The sequence below is a fragment of the Lithobates pipiens genome, unplaced genomic scaffold (genome assembly GCF_037356315.1).
Source record: "Lithobates pipiens isolate NorthernLeopardFrog02 unplaced genomic scaffold, aLitPip1_a1.2 Scaffold_23, whole genome shotgun sequence".
Taxonomy (NCBI): Eukaryota; Metazoa; Chordata; class Amphibia; order Anura; family Ranidae; genus Lithobates; species Lithobates pipiens.
The window spans coordinates 94,013,200-94,030,695 of NW_027507785.1; the positions used below are offsets into that span (position 1 = coordinate 94,013,200).

General features: G+C 42.2%; 1 protein-coding gene across 2 annotated transcripts in view; it reads right to left on the bottom strand.

Moving 5' to 3' along the window:
- CACNA2D3 (calcium voltage-gated channel auxiliary subunit alpha2delta 3) overlaps positions 1-17,496 on the bottom strand; it is a 1,440,485-nt gene that overhangs the window by 920,026 nt on the left and 502,963 nt on the right. For both annotated transcript variants that reach the window (XM_077452052.1, XM_077452053.1), the window contains exon 4: positions 14,398-14,457. In XM_077452052.1, coding sequence (XP_077308178.1) covers positions 14,398-14,457 — 60 coding nt within the window. The remainder of the gene's footprint in view (positions 1-14,397; positions 14,458-17,496) is intronic.

Sequence of the window (17,496 nt, forward strand, 5' to 3'; positions counted from 1 at the left end):
ACTTTTTAAGATATATTTATTTATGCATTTATATCATGTACTATATGTCTTTGATCTATATATGTGTTTATCATGTTAATTGGTGTATATACCTTTTTCAGCAGTTGCATCCCCTGAACACCTGAAGAAGTTTAACATGCGAAACGTATTGGGCTAGACACCTCTCCACATTCTATATAATATATTATGTTCTGGTACTATTAGTTGCGATTACACTTGGGGAAGGTGTTTTTTAGTGGGGTTTTGCTGAACCATATGGTATTCATCTAATGTTTTTATTCTGGGTTCACCAACTCATTTTTAATTTTTCTTACAATAAAATTCATATTTTTTATATATGAGTTTAGATGTGTTGTTTCCTAAAGGGTGACACTAGATGCACCTTAAAAGTCAGATTTACTCAACTTTTTCTTTAGTGTAGTAGAAATTATCGATGGGAAACTGTACTGGGCAACTGAGGTCGCAAAATATTCTTAACGGTTGGGCAGAAGACTCCGAAATTGACCAAAGCAATGAGGAGAAAAGTATAGTGAGAATCTACTGGTAGACCAAGTAAGGGGCTGCCTTCTAGTCAGCTGGCAGCCCCTTGTTTGACCCAATGATAGATTTTCACAGTACCTTTCTTCTCACTGTGAGGGCAATCTAACTAAAGAGGTGATTAGGGGCAAAGGACTTCTGAGTCATACCATCAAGTTAAAATGGAACAGTGAGTATGGAACCTGTAGCCACTGATCTGATCACGTAACCCCAATATGTCCAGCTATAGGGCAACTGAAAAAGTAATTGTTAAATGTTTTTCCAAGCTCTTGTTCCCTCCTTGCTTAAATCTGCTGATGACTCTTTTCCTAACTAATTCACTTCAATCTGGTTCGGTGTCTCATTAAAGCCTTCCATCATTTTTTCAACTTTCCATCTATTAAATCTTCTACCCTTGTTGTTTTAACTTTGGATACTAAAACATATTTTTCTGCCAGTAAATACCTTATACAGCCCACTTCCTATTTCTTGTCTGGTCATTAGCCTAGGTTTATGACATCATGCATAGCTCTCTCTCTCACTCTCGTGAGAGTTTACTAAGAAAGGAGGCTCATGAGTAATAAGAGGGCCAATGAAAGCTGCAGAGCTGGAGGTGTGCCTTTGTGTGTTTGTAAATCCAGGAAACGAGTAGGCAGCAGCTTTAGCTGCCCACAGTTAAAATGGCTGTAGCCAGACTTAGTGGAGGGAGATTTCTGCAGCATAATTAGCAAGTACAGAATCACAGTACACAGTATATAAAAAAAATATGCAAAGTGGTTGGAGGGAAGCTTCAGAATGACAAAGATGTTTTTATTACAAATTATGTGAGTGGACTACAGTTCCTCTTTAACTACTTGCTGACTGGCCATTGCAGATATACTGCGGCAAGGTGGCTCAGCTGCGCAAATTGACGTGCCATTACGTCAGTCCGTGCATGTGATCGTGTGATCGTGTGGGCGTGCACACGATCACTTAATGGCTGCAGTGCTTGAATAGCTGCATGGGGTCACTGTAAAACTTCCGCCTAGCGCATTCACCGCTCCATGAACCACCCAGCAAGGTGAAATTGTGTATCTCAGTTCCTACAAAGTCCATTATATATTTTTCCAAAGTAGTATCTCAAAGTAGAACTAAAGTTTAAAAATAAAACAATTATGAACAGCCAAGGAGTTTATTGCTGAAGATTTCACAATAGTCTGTAGAATATACACAAAGCTGTACATGCACTGCTCAGTTTGCATTCTGTGTGCTGGGATGACTGCACTCCTGAGCATACATATGAGCAATGTCATTCTGTGCTGGTCAATCAAAATGTCTGAAGACTGCCACCCAGAAGAAGCCAGAAAGAATGCTGCCACTGGCTAGGCACTTTGTGGGCATTAGACCATTAAAACTAAAATATGTATTTTTACCTTTTAGTTTCACTTTAAGTTGGTAGGTTTAGTTCCACTTTAAGTAGTGAAGGTAGGATAAAGATGATGACCCTGGAGCTTCTAGGCTTGTGCAATTCGTTTCGTAACGAATCTAAATTCGGCCAAATTTCGCATCTTTCGGACATTCGGATGCATCCGAATGTCTGAATAAAAAAATAATGAATAACAACGAATACGAAAGAAATATAACTAATGAATTTCGAATGAATTCAACATGATTCGGTAATTCTTTAAAGATCTAATGAAGCAAAAGGTCAGCTCAAAGTAAATCTTATAGTCCAATCAGCTAATTAATTTTGTGCCGGAGGATGGATTACTGGTAAAGTGCATTCCTGAGAACTGAGTTAGAAGGGTGTTGTATCGTATTTGAGCCGAGGAGAAGAGACGTTGTCATTGTGTCTGTTAAAAGATTCAATAAACAAATGACTTTCCAAACTACGAATCATTATCACGAATGTCTATACATACATAAATAGCGAATTTCAATGAATACGAACGAATGAATTCGACACTGCGAATAATAACGAATTATCCGAAAACGTATTAGCATAACATAACGAATATAACAGAACGAAATGATGTATTTTACGAATGACAACGAACTGAAACTAAATGAAATTTTCCGTTGTGCACAAGTCTAGGAGCTTCCATCTTTAACCATGTAAGCCCCGGACCATTTGGCTAGCCAAAGACCAGAGCACTTTTTGCGATTCAGCACTGCGTCGCTTTAACTGACAATTGTCACGCAACGTGGCTCCCAAACAAAATTGACGTTCTTTTTTAGAGTTTTCTTTTGGTGGTATTTGATCACCTCTGTGCTTTTTATTTTGTTGCACTATAAACAAAAAAATTGCGAAAATTTTGAAAAAAACGCATTATTTTTTACATTGTGCTATAACAAATATCCCCCAAAAATATATATAATTATTATTTTTTTTCCTCAGTTTAGGCCGATACATATTCTTCTACATATTTTTGGTAAAAAATTTGCAATAACCGTTTATTGATTGGTTTGCGCAAAAGCTATAGCGTTTACAAAATAGGGGATAGTTTTATGGCATTTTTATTAATAATTTTTTTTTATTAGTAATGGCGGTGATCAGAGATTTTTATTGTGACTGCAACATTATGGCGGACAGATCAGGCACCTTTGGCTCGATTTTGGGACCATTCAAATTTATACAGCGATCAGTGCAATTAAAAATGCATTGATTACTGTGTAAATGTGACTGGCAATGAAGGGGTCAACCACTAGGTGGCGTTGTAGGGGTTAAGTGTGTCCTAGGGAGGGATTCTAACTGGGGAGGAGGGGCTACGTGTGACACAACACTGATCACCACTCCGGATTACAGGAAGTTGTGATAAGTGACAGTGTCACTAGGCAGAAAGGGGAAATGCTTGCTTACATTAGCATTTCCCCATTCTTCCTCTCTGTGAAACGATTGCGGGTATCCCTGCGTACATCGAGTCTGCGGGACCCGCGATCACACTCACGAAGCTCCCGGCACGCGCCCGCAAGCCGCCTCTTAAAGGGCAACGTACATGTATGAGATTTTGCCTGTACATGTCCTTCTGCCGCAGTATATCTGCGTGAGGCAGTTGGGAAGCGGTTATAAACCAAGTTTGCTGTAGCAGTTTAAACATTTTTATTATAGAAGGTTCCCTGTAATTACATTGCTTCCTAGTCATGAAAAGTATAAGAAAGTATATTATTGTAGAAATCCACCCAAGTATACCCAAGTATAAGAAATCCTAAAACAATCCAAAAACTTCTGTAGGAATTAATGGAATTTGCCATTTTTGACTTACCACTTCTAATAATAATAATAATAATAATAATAATAATAATAATAATAATAATAAAGTGGAAACACTCTATTTCTTTATTTATGAGCTTTTGCTTATTTGTTTTTTTTTTCAATGATAGGATTGCTTTAAGAAGGGTTGTAGGTAGTAGTTACACATGAGATTTATAAGTTTATAAAAGCAGTTATACGTAAGATTTATACATTTATAAAAATATTGACTTTAATCACACAGGTCGAAACGTGTTGGCAATTTGCATATTGGGTATTTTGATATCATTTTGTGTACTATTGTATGTTCGCATATTTTTGTAGAATTTTAAATGGTGTAACATCACCCAACCAGAGCTTATATTTTAAACGCGGCCATGTTACGTTGCCATTTTTCAATAAAGAATTATTTTTAACTACTTCTCTAACAAATTGTATTTTTGCTACAGAAAAACCCCACTGGGGGAGACCTTCCCATATTGTTTATAAAAATATTACCTTGAATATCTACATCAGTTAAAATATGGATTTCACCATTGACTGATTTTATTTTGTTTGGTTAGGAAATGTATTATCATCATGGATCATTACAAAAATTATATTTAAAAAGATGTTTTACAGACTATACACCTTTTTGTTTCATGTATATATGAAACCACATTTATTTTAGTACAATTCTGCTATCGGTTATTACCAGGATCAACTAATCTCAGGAGGACTTTACAACTACAAAAGCTATTGTTTACATGTACAACTGAGAAATGTGCACAGACCTTTACCAATTCCTTACAGATGGCAACATTGATCCATCCTGAATGGGGCCGTAGTACGAAATCATCGCCGTCATTACTTTACTTGAAGCCAAGGGCTCTATGAGATTTTTGATGAAGAACAACAATCTCACACAAGGTTGCAGAGGGGTCGCTGAGATGAAGATTACCAATTGATCAGTGTTAATGGACCGTAGTAACAATAAACAACAAAAGGCTATGCAAAGATATTGCAGCTTATAGCACTCCAGGGGGAAAAGAACAATTCCCACTACAAACTAACAAATAGGTCAGACAAGTGAAAAAACAAGAGCACTGATTTTTAAGGAGTCTCCGAAAACATAGAACAGAGAATACTGCAATAGGCTGTATACAAATATACAGTATGTTACTTGAGCAGATGATAAAACATGTAAACTCTAGAACAAAAATGTAATATACTGCGGCTTTCCTGATGTGGTGGCCACATTTGTTTCCTTTTTTTCCAGCTCATAGTGATATCTATTGATCCTGATAGAAATCCAATGTCCTTGTAACTGACTGTGTACTAAACTAAATTCTCAATGTTATCAATTTCCCCAGCTATCTACTTTGAACTATACAACCCCTCTTTGCTATGTAATAAAAATGAGGAGAGGGGAGGTGTTTGCAGTTAAAATCAGGTGAGCAACCAAGGTTGGTAACGCTGCTCCACCACAGATACAGTACAGGAAGAAAGTAGGGTTGCACTGATACCGTATTGGTGCCGATACTAAGCATTTGCATGAGTATCTGTACTCATGCAAATGCAACAATACCTGAAACGGATACTTTCAGGCTTGGTACTTTCAGCTGTCAGCGGGATTGCCACACTGACAGCTAAAATGTATAAAAAAAAATTCAAACGCCAAATGCTTGTAACCGTGTGTAATCGCGGTAAACTGTGTTGATAGGGAAATTTTTTCTGATAATTTTTAAAAATGTTGGAAAAAACACAACTTCCACCACATGCTGCTGCCTGCATAAATGGATGAGTTCAGTAGCGAAGAACTCTGGTCCTCTCACGCAATTTTCTACAACTTCCAAGCCTCAGCAACAGCAACATTAGGAGCATTTCCTCACACATGCTCATGATGAGATCCATAGTGAAAACACAAACAATTAGACAGCTATCTACAAGCACAATGCTGCTCTCACAGAATTGCTGAAATAGATGTAGCACCCTGATGTTTAGGCAGGGTTGCTAGTAAATTTACCTGCCAGGTGTAGTTGCCTTGGCCAATTGATAGGAGATCAGTTGATTCCACCCTAATTCTAGGATTGCTGAACTTCTCTCTTCTGTCACTAGATGGCCGGGTATCTGGTGGTATTAGATAAGACAAGGGCATTGCACGGACAGATTAGGAATAGATGGGTATCTCAGCCAATGTGCAGGGATCTTCTTGGGTCCTTTGGCTTGCTGGGGAGTCTATTTATTTGGGTGAGGTCAGGTGATCGAGGTTTTGTACCACCTGGACGGCTGTCTGGGTGGACGTGTGTTGTATTGCCTGGGCTGCTAGGCCAGAGCCTGAGGCCTGTCCTAGGGACATCTGGCTTCTAGGCTGTCTGAGAGCCTATCCAGAAGAAAGAGAGAGCAGCATAGGGTTGGGACTGCGGCTTGCAGTCCAACTAGAAGTGACAGTTCTACCGGCCGGAGAACCTGTCCTGGTTAGAGGTAGAGGGGAAGCTGTCACCAATTAGGGACTATCCACCTTGTTACCAGGGACCACTGTGAGTAGCTGAAGCAAGTACCAGAGCAGTATTCTCACCAACCGGTGAAGAATTTTCAGAATCTTCAGCAGGAGTCAAACCAGGGACCCAGGCAGTGGAGGTGACACTTGCATAGCAGCCTTGTGTGTCAAGCCAGGGACCAAGCAGGCCAGTGGGGTGATGCTTAAGAAGTATCTTGGATGCCACGCTAGGGACCCAGCAGGGATGTGGGGGCGGTGCTTGAGGAAGATACTGAGCAAGAAGGTTGAAGAGCTCAGGGGTACCAGTGGAAGTGGAACAGCATGTCTAGTTAGAGAGACTGGGGGCTCAGTTGAGTGAAGATCTACAATAAGAGATTGTAGAGGAAGTGAAAGAATTCATTGTGAGTTTTGTGAGGAACGGAGAGTGTTGCCATAGGAGACAGCGTGTCTACACATGCAGATGTGGTGTGCAGCTGGGTGCCTTTCCCTGCATGGCTGTCTACTTATAGAAGTCTCGGAGTCTACCAATTAACAATGCAACTACTAAAAGGGTGTCCTGGCCCTAAAACCTCTCTCTCACAGTTCTGTTTAAGAGACAATAAATGTCTTTGCATTGAAGAAGTGTTTGGCACCTATGAATCTACCTTGCACTACACCCAACATGCCTCGTATTCCACTCTATATAGAAGGATGTCAGCTGTCCCTAACTCTGGAGGTCACCATTAGGCCTGGAGTGGCCGGGGACTTGGCTACATAGTTAACAATTTACTTGTTTTTCATGCATTATAGGCATTGGGGAGGGTCTCCTGGGTTATCTTTAAAAAAACGCTTCTAACATCAAACGCTCATAACTGCTGGTAAACTTACATAGACCTGTATGTAAAAGCTGTAAAATGGATGTTTTTCGCTATCTGTTTCCAGCTGTCAAGTTTCCAGCGTTCAGAAAAGGTTTTCAACCGCCCTGTGTACATGAGCCCTTAGCCAGGGACAACCTTCAAAATCCAGTTGAATTTTTTATAAGTCCATAAACAGAGACTTGACATAACGTTGTATGCAATCCAGCATAAAACAGGATCCAAGGTCTGAATTGTGCATGCCAAGGCTAAAAAATAAATACAATTTACAAATCTTTCCTCAATCCGTGAAATATTCAAAACATGTTCACACATTCGACTAATAGTTTCTTTTCCCTATTCTTGTAAAATTGCCATTTAGTTAGAAAACAGTCTCCTGCGGAAATGATTGATAATAAATATATGTAAATGGCACAAAATTCAACTAGGTCGAAAGCAGAAAGGGATAAGTGTTTAAGCAAAGCGCATGTGAACTGTCCAAAGATAAACACTGACTTATAATAATAGTTTTCTACAAGTTCATCAGGAAAAAGAGCCTTCAGGCAGAGCGTTAGAGAATATTTAAATGGCAGAAAAACAAAAGGAAGAAAATGAGCTCAGAGTGAATTAACTCTATGTGATGGAGAAAAATTAAATGCTAACAGCTTGGGGGGAAAGTGGCATGCAGCTCTCATACAGATCACCAAGCGCCAAGACAAAGAGCTACCACTTAGCCAAGTTCAACCTGTCACTTTACAGCAGCCAGAGCATTGACAAGGAAAAGTGATTGTCAATCTGTTATCTGCTTATGACAGTGGACATACTCTAACTGCATTACTATGTCACAATATCAATCAGGCCAAGTCAGAGTTCAATAAACTTTATTGTTCAAAATAGTACATACAACCTCACTAGGCTCCTCTTCTATTTTGCAGGTCAACCAGCTTAGTCACAGAGAAGAACTGCATTACTTTGCTGGCAAACTCACCAATTAGGGTCCATTCATTCATGTGTTGGACTGCATTGCTGTGGGCAGCACTGTTCCTAAGTAGTTAGCACTTCTGCCCAGCAACACTAGGTTGATTGGTGAGTTAGGGACCTTAGGTTGTAGGCACCTTAAAGGAAAAGTTCACCTTTGGGAACATGTTACCAACGCTGCAGCCTCTGCCTGATCCAACTCCCCCTCCCTGTGAAACCAGTACAGGGAGTGGTTCTTAGTTCTTAGATCTTCCAGACTCTGGGTATACCATCTCTGTGCGGCGGACAGCACTTGCCATGCTATAATACAAGATACCCAGTTTGCATGGATCTAGCCGCTGCAGAGAAAGATATTTGTATATATATATTGTTTGCATCTCCTTGGCTCCCTGGGCGCAATCTACCAAATCTGTACTGTGCATATGAAATATCTAACTACTTTGACACAATCTTGAGAACCATCAGCGCCATCTTCAGAGAGTTTTGGGAATGTTTCTATTGCGCCCCAGAAGAAGCGTTCTTTAACGCGAAACATGTCGGGCATTCCTTTGGGACGCTACACCAGTTCATCACCATAGTGACTATACATGCTACGCATTTTTGTACTTTGTACTTGGTTGATAGATAGCCATTACATATAGATATTCAGGATTGTATTATATTCAATACTCAAGTGTGATGTAAAATGCTGATGTAGACCCATGTATATAGATGCAAAAAACTGTGTCAAGTTTTTAACTTTGTGATGTATGTTTTGTCCGTTTTTGAATACATTTATATAAAAACTACCTTTTACATTTTCGATTATACACTTGGTGCCTTTAAAGTCCTAAAGTCCCCACACATCCTTTTCTAAGATCTATATTCATTGAGGATGATGGCACCCCCCTCTCCCTTTTTTAAACACATCATACTGAGATATCCACTGTTCATGCCACTAAGTGTTTTTGCTGATATCTCGTTTTCCCTATAGTATTTTTTCACAGACTGGCATGAAATGGGAGGTACCGTACCATCATCATCATCAAACACACACAGGCCTGCAGGCCGCAGATCTGCAGGCAGACTCTGGTACAATGGGACAGAGGAGGGACTGCAGATAGGGGCAGGGCTAGGGGTCTTTCTCATCTCCCCCTCTCTCTCTTTCTCTCTCAGCCCCCCTCTCCCTTCCCTCTCCCAGCCCTCCCTTCTTTTAGCACTCCCCTCTCTCCAGCCCTCCTCAACCCCCCTCTCTCTCAGCCCTCGCTCTCTTAACCCTCCTCTCAACCCTCCTCTCTTTTAGCCCTCTCTCTCTCAAACCCCCTCTCTCAACCCCCCTCTCTCTGCCCTCTCCTCTCTCAGCCCCCCTCAACCCTCCCTCTCTCAGCCCCCTCACACTCAACATCCCCTCTATCTCCTTCTCAGCCCCCTCTGTGAGCCCCCTCTCTCTAAATCTGCTCTCTCTCTCAACCACCCTCTCTCTCTCAACCACCCTCTCTCAGCCTCCCTCTCTCTCACCCCCTATCTCTCTCTCTCAGCCCCCTCTCTCTCAGCCCCCCTCCCTCTCTCTCTCTCAGCCACCCTCTCTGTCAGCCCCCTCTCTCACTCCCCCACCATCTCTCTCTCTCAGCCCACCCTCTCTCTCTCTCAGCCTGCCCTCTCAATCTCTCAGCCCACCCTCTCTCTCACAGCCCCCCTCTCTGTCCACTACCCTCTCTCCGAGCCCCTTAATCATTCTCTCTCTCAGACCCACCTCTCTGTCAGTCACCCCCCTCTCTCAGTCCCCCTATAAGCCCCTCCCTCTCTCTCAGCCCCACTTTTCTTTTCTCTCAGCCCCCCTCTCTGTCCACCATCCTCTCTCTAAACCCCCTCTCTCTCAGCCCCCATCTCTCTCAGCCCCCTCTATAAGCCCCTTCCTCTCTTTCAGCCCCCCTCTCTCAGCCCCTCCCTCTCTCGTAGCCCCACTTTTCTCTCTCTCAGCCCCCCCCCCCCCACCTGTTTCAAGCAGAAACACTGCACATACTGACTCCTACTACCATGACCACTTCAAATTACTGAAGTGGTCAGGGTGGTTAGAGTGTTCTTTTAATATCTCTCGGAAGGAGTAAACCTCTGTATGTTGATTCCATTTCATTTGATCATCCTCTAGTTGTGTTAAATTGGTGGGCGGGGGGCGCGGAGAAATACCAGAAATGAGTTTTGCCACCTCCCTGAAATTCGTTTTTGCAGGTTGGGATGTCTGCTGTGGAATGTCGTGGTAGTTCATTGATTCCTCACTGTCAGTGTATCTGCTTGCCCATACGGGATGTACGGCACACAGATACTCTAACATATCTGCAGGAGACCAGGAGACAATGCTTTAGAGGCTCCAAAAAATAAAAAATAAAAATAAAGGCACATTTTTTAAAGTTGAAAAAAGTGCATTTATTATTATTTTTTTAAAGTGAACCCAACCTTTAAGGACAGGGGCTGATGTAAATGTACAATATATGTGTAAAGTACTGTGTAAATTGACAGTGCTATACTGTATAAGTGCCTGTAATGATAAACATAGGCCCAAAGCAATGATAAGCTGAAATTGAATGAGTCAATAGGCCCAATTTGCAAAGCATTGTGCTGTTTGAAAAGGTAACATGCTGCATTTAAACTCAGAGTCTCACTCCCCAACCTCCACTCTGAGCTGGACCGCTATGGGGAACTCTCCGGCTACAAAATTAACCCGTCCAAATCGGTGGCCCTCCCCCTAAACATGGGGGCGTCAGAGACGACCCGCCTACGTTCCGCTTTCCCGTACAAATGGGAAAGCTCTTCCCTTAAATATCTGGGGGTCCTCCTTACACCATCATTCCACTCCCTGTATCAGGCTAATTTCCCCCCCCCTCTTTCGGGCGATTAGGGATTTACTACGTAAATGGAAGGCCCACCACATATCGCTCATAGGACGGATCACGTCTATTAAAATGTTGATCCTCCCCAAGCTCCTGTATCTGTTCCAGACATTGCCGATCCCAGTCCCGTACGCACAGTTACGCGCGCTCCAGAAGGACCTGTTGAAATTCGTATGGAACTACAGAAAACACCGGGTCCCGAGCTCTGTCCTGACGGCCTCGCGCTCTGACGGCGGTTTGGCGTTCCCTGACCTAGTCCGCTACTACCAGGCCACTCAGCTGCGGGCCATAGCTTCCTGGTTTCCGCAGAAGTCTTATAATAGGTGGTCGGAGATTGAAAAGATCTGGCTAGCTCCTATACATCCGAACAGCTTCTTATGGGGGGCGAAGACTGATATAGATTCGGGTCGACTACTGGGGCCGATGGCCCAGCTTCGTCTCCTCTGGCGGAAGCTCTCCCGCGACCACAGCCTCCACTCGGAGTTCTCCCTACTGACCTCCTTCCTCTATAACCCGACTATACCGACCAGCTTGACCCACCAGATGTCCTGGCCTTGGGCCTCGCGTGACCTGTTCCACTTAGGGCACCTAGTGGACCCCAGAACACGACGGCTGTTGTCCTTCTCGGAGCTTCAGGCTAAGCATGACCTCCCCCGTCAGACGTTCTACAGCTACCTACAAATTAGGCACTTTGCACAATCTAGGGCCCCTCACTTACGGTTCTCCCCACCCTCTCCCTTTGAGCAGATAATCCTGGCAGGACGGGATCGCAGAGGGTTGATCTCAGACATATACCGCGTCCTCAACGCATACCACTTTCAAACGAAGGGGAAGCACTCCTACATGAAACGCTGGGAGGGGGAATTGGGTGAGGAGCTCCCCCTTGAGACCTGGCAGGCGGTGTGGCGCCAGGCAGCCAAATCCTCTCTGTGTACATTGTACAAGGAGAATTTCTACAAAATTCTTTTCTTCTGGTACCAGACCCCGGATATTCTCCACAGGATATACCCCTCTACCTCGGATCGCTGCTGGCGGTGTCTGAGGGAGCGGGGCTCCCTGTTCCATATCTACTGGGCCTGTCCCCTGATTGCCCCATACTGGCTTACGACCCGTGAGCTGCTCCAGCGTCTATTCGACGTTCCTGTACCCCACTCCCCCAAATTTTTCTTGATGGGCCTGTCCCAACCCGCTCTGTCTAAGCCGAGCCGGAAGCTCCTGCGGCATATCCTGACAGCGGCCCGCTGCCTGATAGCCCTTAACTGGAAGAATCCACTGCCCCCGTCTAGGGAGGCCCTTTACTCCAGGATCAAGGACGTCGAGCTCATGGAGAAGATGACTGCCAGGGTGAGGGACAGGCTGGAAGAGCATGACCTGGTCTGGGGGAGGTGGCGGCTGCTGGAGGATTGATGGTGTACCGGTGTGGACATGGTGAAGTGGACCGTTGGCACTCTATTTCTTTTTCTCTGTCTTTCCCTCTTTCCTTCCTTCTCTCTCCTCTTTTCTCCTCCACTCTTCTCGTTCGCACTACTGATGGTCCTTATTTTGTTTTAAGTTTGGCATGTAAGTTACGCAGCAGACCCCGGGTGGCCTTTCGGACTCCAGCACGGATAACTGACTTTTGGTGTCTTCCGTCCTGCTGTGCATCCTGGGCCGGTTGGTCTGATCCCGCTGTATTTCCCGGTACTGTACTTTTCTGCACTGCCCACTTATGTTGGGCCTCCTGTGTTTTGGAAGCCATGTTACCATTGCTGTATGCCTGCACTACTACTTTTGTTCTGCGACCACGAAAACTTAATAAATTGTTATTTGAAAAAATAAACTCAGAGTAACATGAACTAAGAAAACAAGAATAGCATTGGGCTCCAGTTGTAAAGGAAACAAAATAGTCACAAAGCACTGCAACACATTAACAAAATACAAATCAACTCAAGTGCATTTAGCCTGTGCTAAACTTAACATAAGCGTTGTCCATTCAGCCTCAGTCAATACCAAGGCCATGTTTACTATTTTTGCATATGTCCAAGGCACCAAAGTTAGAGAGTACAGGTTAAACTTACAATTTGTGTTGACTATTTTATTTTGACTTTATTTGGCTTTATCTTGCTTTACCACCTTCAGGCCATTAACTTTTAAAACTAAAATCCTGCCTAAAGACACCACAACATGAAATGGATTTACTAAAGGCATATAGACTGTTCACTCTGCAAGTGCAGTTGCACTCATTTTCCCCGGGAGCTTAGTAAATGTGGTAAATCTCTGCTGTTTTCTGTGCCAGCAAAAATGCATTTCTTATACTTGCATCCGATTGGGTATTCTTTATAATATAAAGATTCACCACATGTACATTTACTAAGGAAAATGAGTGCAACTGCAGCAAAGTGCTTTTAGTAAATCCACTTCATTTTCTTCACCAGAAAAGCCTTTCTGTGTCCCTCTCTAATTAAATTTTATCTTGTTTCTGGGTCTTGCCAATTTCTGGCTCTGCCAATGGCCACCTACCTGTTTAATGAAAGTGTCCATACAAAGGGCTAAGGCAGCCACCAGAATCAAAGAAAACCCCCGAAGTCATACCTTACAAGGGCTATGGATTCACTGTGTAAGGCTGGCCATATATGGATTGTTTGTTTTTCAATCAGCCGCTGGGCTGATCGAAGAAAAACAAACAGATCCACACAAGTGAGGTAGATAGAGGAATCCTTCCCGTTGTGCTATTTTATTCTGACAATGGGGACTCCTCCCCTGTCAGAATACACTGATTAACTCTACAGCTTATTGGCTGCAGATGCTGATCAAATTAATATTGTATAATAGAACTGGTTGAACAGGATACATTTGTGTAATATTTCAACCAGACTAACTACGCAACTGTTTTAGAGAAGTCAATCACTAGACTGACTTCTGTTGAGCAGGAATGGCAAAAGATGGATCAAAATTCGGCAGGTTCAGCTGGGCAAATTTTAATCTATCTATGGCCAGCCTAACATGTCCGAATTGAAAAAATGCACTCATGTGGAGTGAGTCACATGTTCCTCCCTTCACACAAGTACTGGGCATCTCATTTAGCTTCTGGCACTGAACAGAAGGGTGGAGGAGCGAAGAAACGGTAATTATGTGCCTGGTAGGAGTGATGGAAATAAAGCAAACCCAAATGAGCAAAGCACATGTTTGCTTAAATGTGAAATCAATTTGGCAGATAAGGCCCGTGGCTATAGTTGCATATTGATATAAAACTGTAACTGTAAATGAAAAAAAACAAAACGATGAAGGTTAATCAAAGTAATCACCAATAGCACTTGTCTTTCAGAACTTAAGTTTTTAATGCCTGGGAAGTAAAAAACGTATTAGCTGCACAGGCTCTTTCAGCTTTCTGGAACACTAGATTCTTCTATCTCTGACCATCCCAGTACAATGGATTTTTTTTTTTGTTGCTAGAACCTTCCCTTCAAATAAAGATACAATTTTCTGTAACAGAAATAAAGTTATAAAGTGACTTACCTGTAGATCGGCATCAAACTCATGCTTCAAATGTGCCTCCTCTGCTGCTTCAACCAGCCTCTGAAATTAAAGATACATAATGTAAGTTATAGTAGACAATTTAACTTGTAGATTATCCTTCAAGCATACAACAATTATGTTGTTATTAAAGTCTGCTTCTTATATGTAGGATAAATGTGCCCTCCTTTGGACCAAGATAGGATTCATCCAATGTTCTTGGCATTGGTGGACTCCATAGTATCCTGCTGCCACTAATAATGCTGTATATTCCCACTACTAGCACCAAACACCTCTTAGTGAAAGTTGAAATGTATCCAAGTTAAATATGATTTATTTTATTTCCAGATGCTCTAACATAAGCCTAGAGTAGACAAATAATATCAACTATTGTCTCCTATTCGCATCCCTTGCCTGGTTCCAAGGTTTTAGTTAGACATTTAGTTACTCTAGACATACTTAAATAATTATGCCCCCTTTTTTGCATGTGATTATTTTAGCATTAACTACTAATAGAATGCACTATTAGAGGCAGCACGTGGTCTGCTTTATAAGCAGTTAGAAACTGAAATTCAGTGAGTCATTCATTTTTAAAATCAGCACCAGGGACAGTACTTCCATGAATGGTGAGTGTCCCATGTGCAGGTGGCTGCTCTGTTCCGTGAAATTTTCCATCCCATGCCCCCCAGTGCTGTGGGGGTTAATATGAGCAGAAGATCAAAGCTACTGTGGTATCTGGGGTAAATACCATCCCTGGTGCTGAGTAAAAAAAAACAAAAAAAAACACTAAGCTTTTGCTTTAACCAAGCAAACCATCTAACAAAAAAAAAACAAAGAAGCTTCATGTTTCCTGAACTATAGAGGGCTTTCCAACTCCTCTAGACATCCTCTGCACCCCTTCCCCCCTACAGTTCTCTTTCTGAATATAGCCACAAAAGTCCAGAGGTGGAAAAAATAGGGAAACATACAAGAGGTCTTCAAAACATCTCCACACTTTTGTATTTGTGTTGGAAACGGCGAGGGCAGGAAGAGTAGTAATTGGCCGTGTATGAGACTGTCATGTGACTAGTCTGTCTGGCAAGCCAGCTGACCTCACAGTTTAGGAAAAGCAATGTATTTTGTTTTTGAAGAGGTTAAAAAAAGTGCGGAAATTTCTGGAAGAACCCTCGTAATAGGGAAAAAAATATCACCATTTGTATATTTGGATGGTTGATACTGACCCTATAATCTGCCGCCCCAGTTACTATAACATTAATTCTATTATGGCGAACACAGCCCTGCCATCATTATAACACAACTTTTGGCCCCTGCAATTGGTACCAGCATAGCCTCTGCCATCCCATAAACTTCCAATCAGCTTCATGATTTCTGTACTGTTAAGAGTGGGTGTTGCTGGTTAATTCGTACTTCGTATTTCGTGTCCAAAATTCCGTTTCAATTCGTACAAAATACGAATTGCCGTTAGGTTCGTTAACTTGTACGAGCGTTCGTTACAATAAATTTAAAGGCAAAAATATACCTCAATATGACAGTCGTTGCTGATGGAAGTTTGGTTTTTATCCGAAATACGAAATTACATTGAAGAATTTCCTATCCGAAATACGAATTTTCGTTAGATGAGGGGCTCCCACCATCCCTGTGCTGTGCTGACTTCCTCCTGGGGATTCGTAAACAAAAGTTCGTATTTCATACAAAATTCGAACGCATGGCAATTCGTATTTCAGATCCTCCCGAATGTACGAATTTGGGGAAATTCGTACGAATTTGAGATTCGTACGAAACGAATCGCACATGTCTAATGAACACCCTGATAACTATCACAGGCACAGGTGCAAACACAATACATACAGAAGTTACAGGCTTTACCTTCATGATAGGCAAGGAATGTGAATAAAGGACTAAAGTTAATATTATTTAGTAATGCTCTGCATATTATTGGTAAGGAACACTATTTACTGTGTGTTTGGGCATCTGAAAATGAAGTACAACATTTTTAGCTTATTATTGCCCTTATTGTGTAGCCCTCTTGAGCTCTGTGCAGACAGTATGTGGTCCAACTTTCTCAGGCCAGTGAAGAAAAATGTTCTTTAGATTTATAAGATAGATGACTTGGTTTATTTGTTTCACTATCTTATTTTTTTCTGAGCTGTCTGTCCCTGTTATATTTTTTGTTGTCTCCCTCTTCAATCTTTTAAAATGGATCTTCCCAAGAGAAATATTCAAAGTGGCACAGGGGTACCATAGAGAGCACACATTTGAAATGTCATTGTAACAGCTGTGATCCTTAATTGTCTCATGTAATGTGTCCTCAGACTCTGACAGTCTCTTGAACATGTTCCTGGTCTCCAACAACTCCTGTATCATCTAAGCAGTCTTTGACCATCACCTGTAAGATGCGCACAGTTTTTGATCTTCTCTTGCAGCACACCTATAGTCTCTGACCATCTCCTGTCACCTCTCTACGGTCTTTGACAGCCTTCTGTGACATTACAGTCACAGAAATATTATATGTTACTATTTGCTGACATAAGCAGCCACACTGTGGGGATCCCTTATTTCTAGTCAGTTGACCACCACTGCCATTTTTGTTTTTCCTCTATTATCTAACTGGTATTTAAAAAAAAGAATTCCAGGTATTGACATTTCTGCATAGTTACATTAGCTCAACTTGGACCAACCATACCTGAGAGATCCCTCTAGTAGCTGGAAATCAATGTAGCAGACATGGCTACTCCTGTGATCTCCACCAGCTTCCGGGTTTTTATGCCGAGTGGCTGTCCTGCTGCATTATAAATACAGGAGGTAATTTTCTCAGCACAGCTGCCATTCAGTAAACATTTTGCACTTTTTCAATGAATGAAAATAATTCTCTGATTGGACAAGGTGCAGAGGAAGGCAGTGGTGTCCCACTCTTCACCTGTCAGGAACCATAATCCAAGCAGAGACAGAAAATGCAGTTCAGGTTACACCTTGAGTGAAATAGCAAAAAATAACAAAGTTCAGAGACGTAGTCAAAAACTGAAGCCAGGGTTTGGATGCCAGAGCGGGTAATCAGACAAGCCAGGGTCAGGAAGCCAGAAGTCAGCGTAGTAAGCAGCAAAA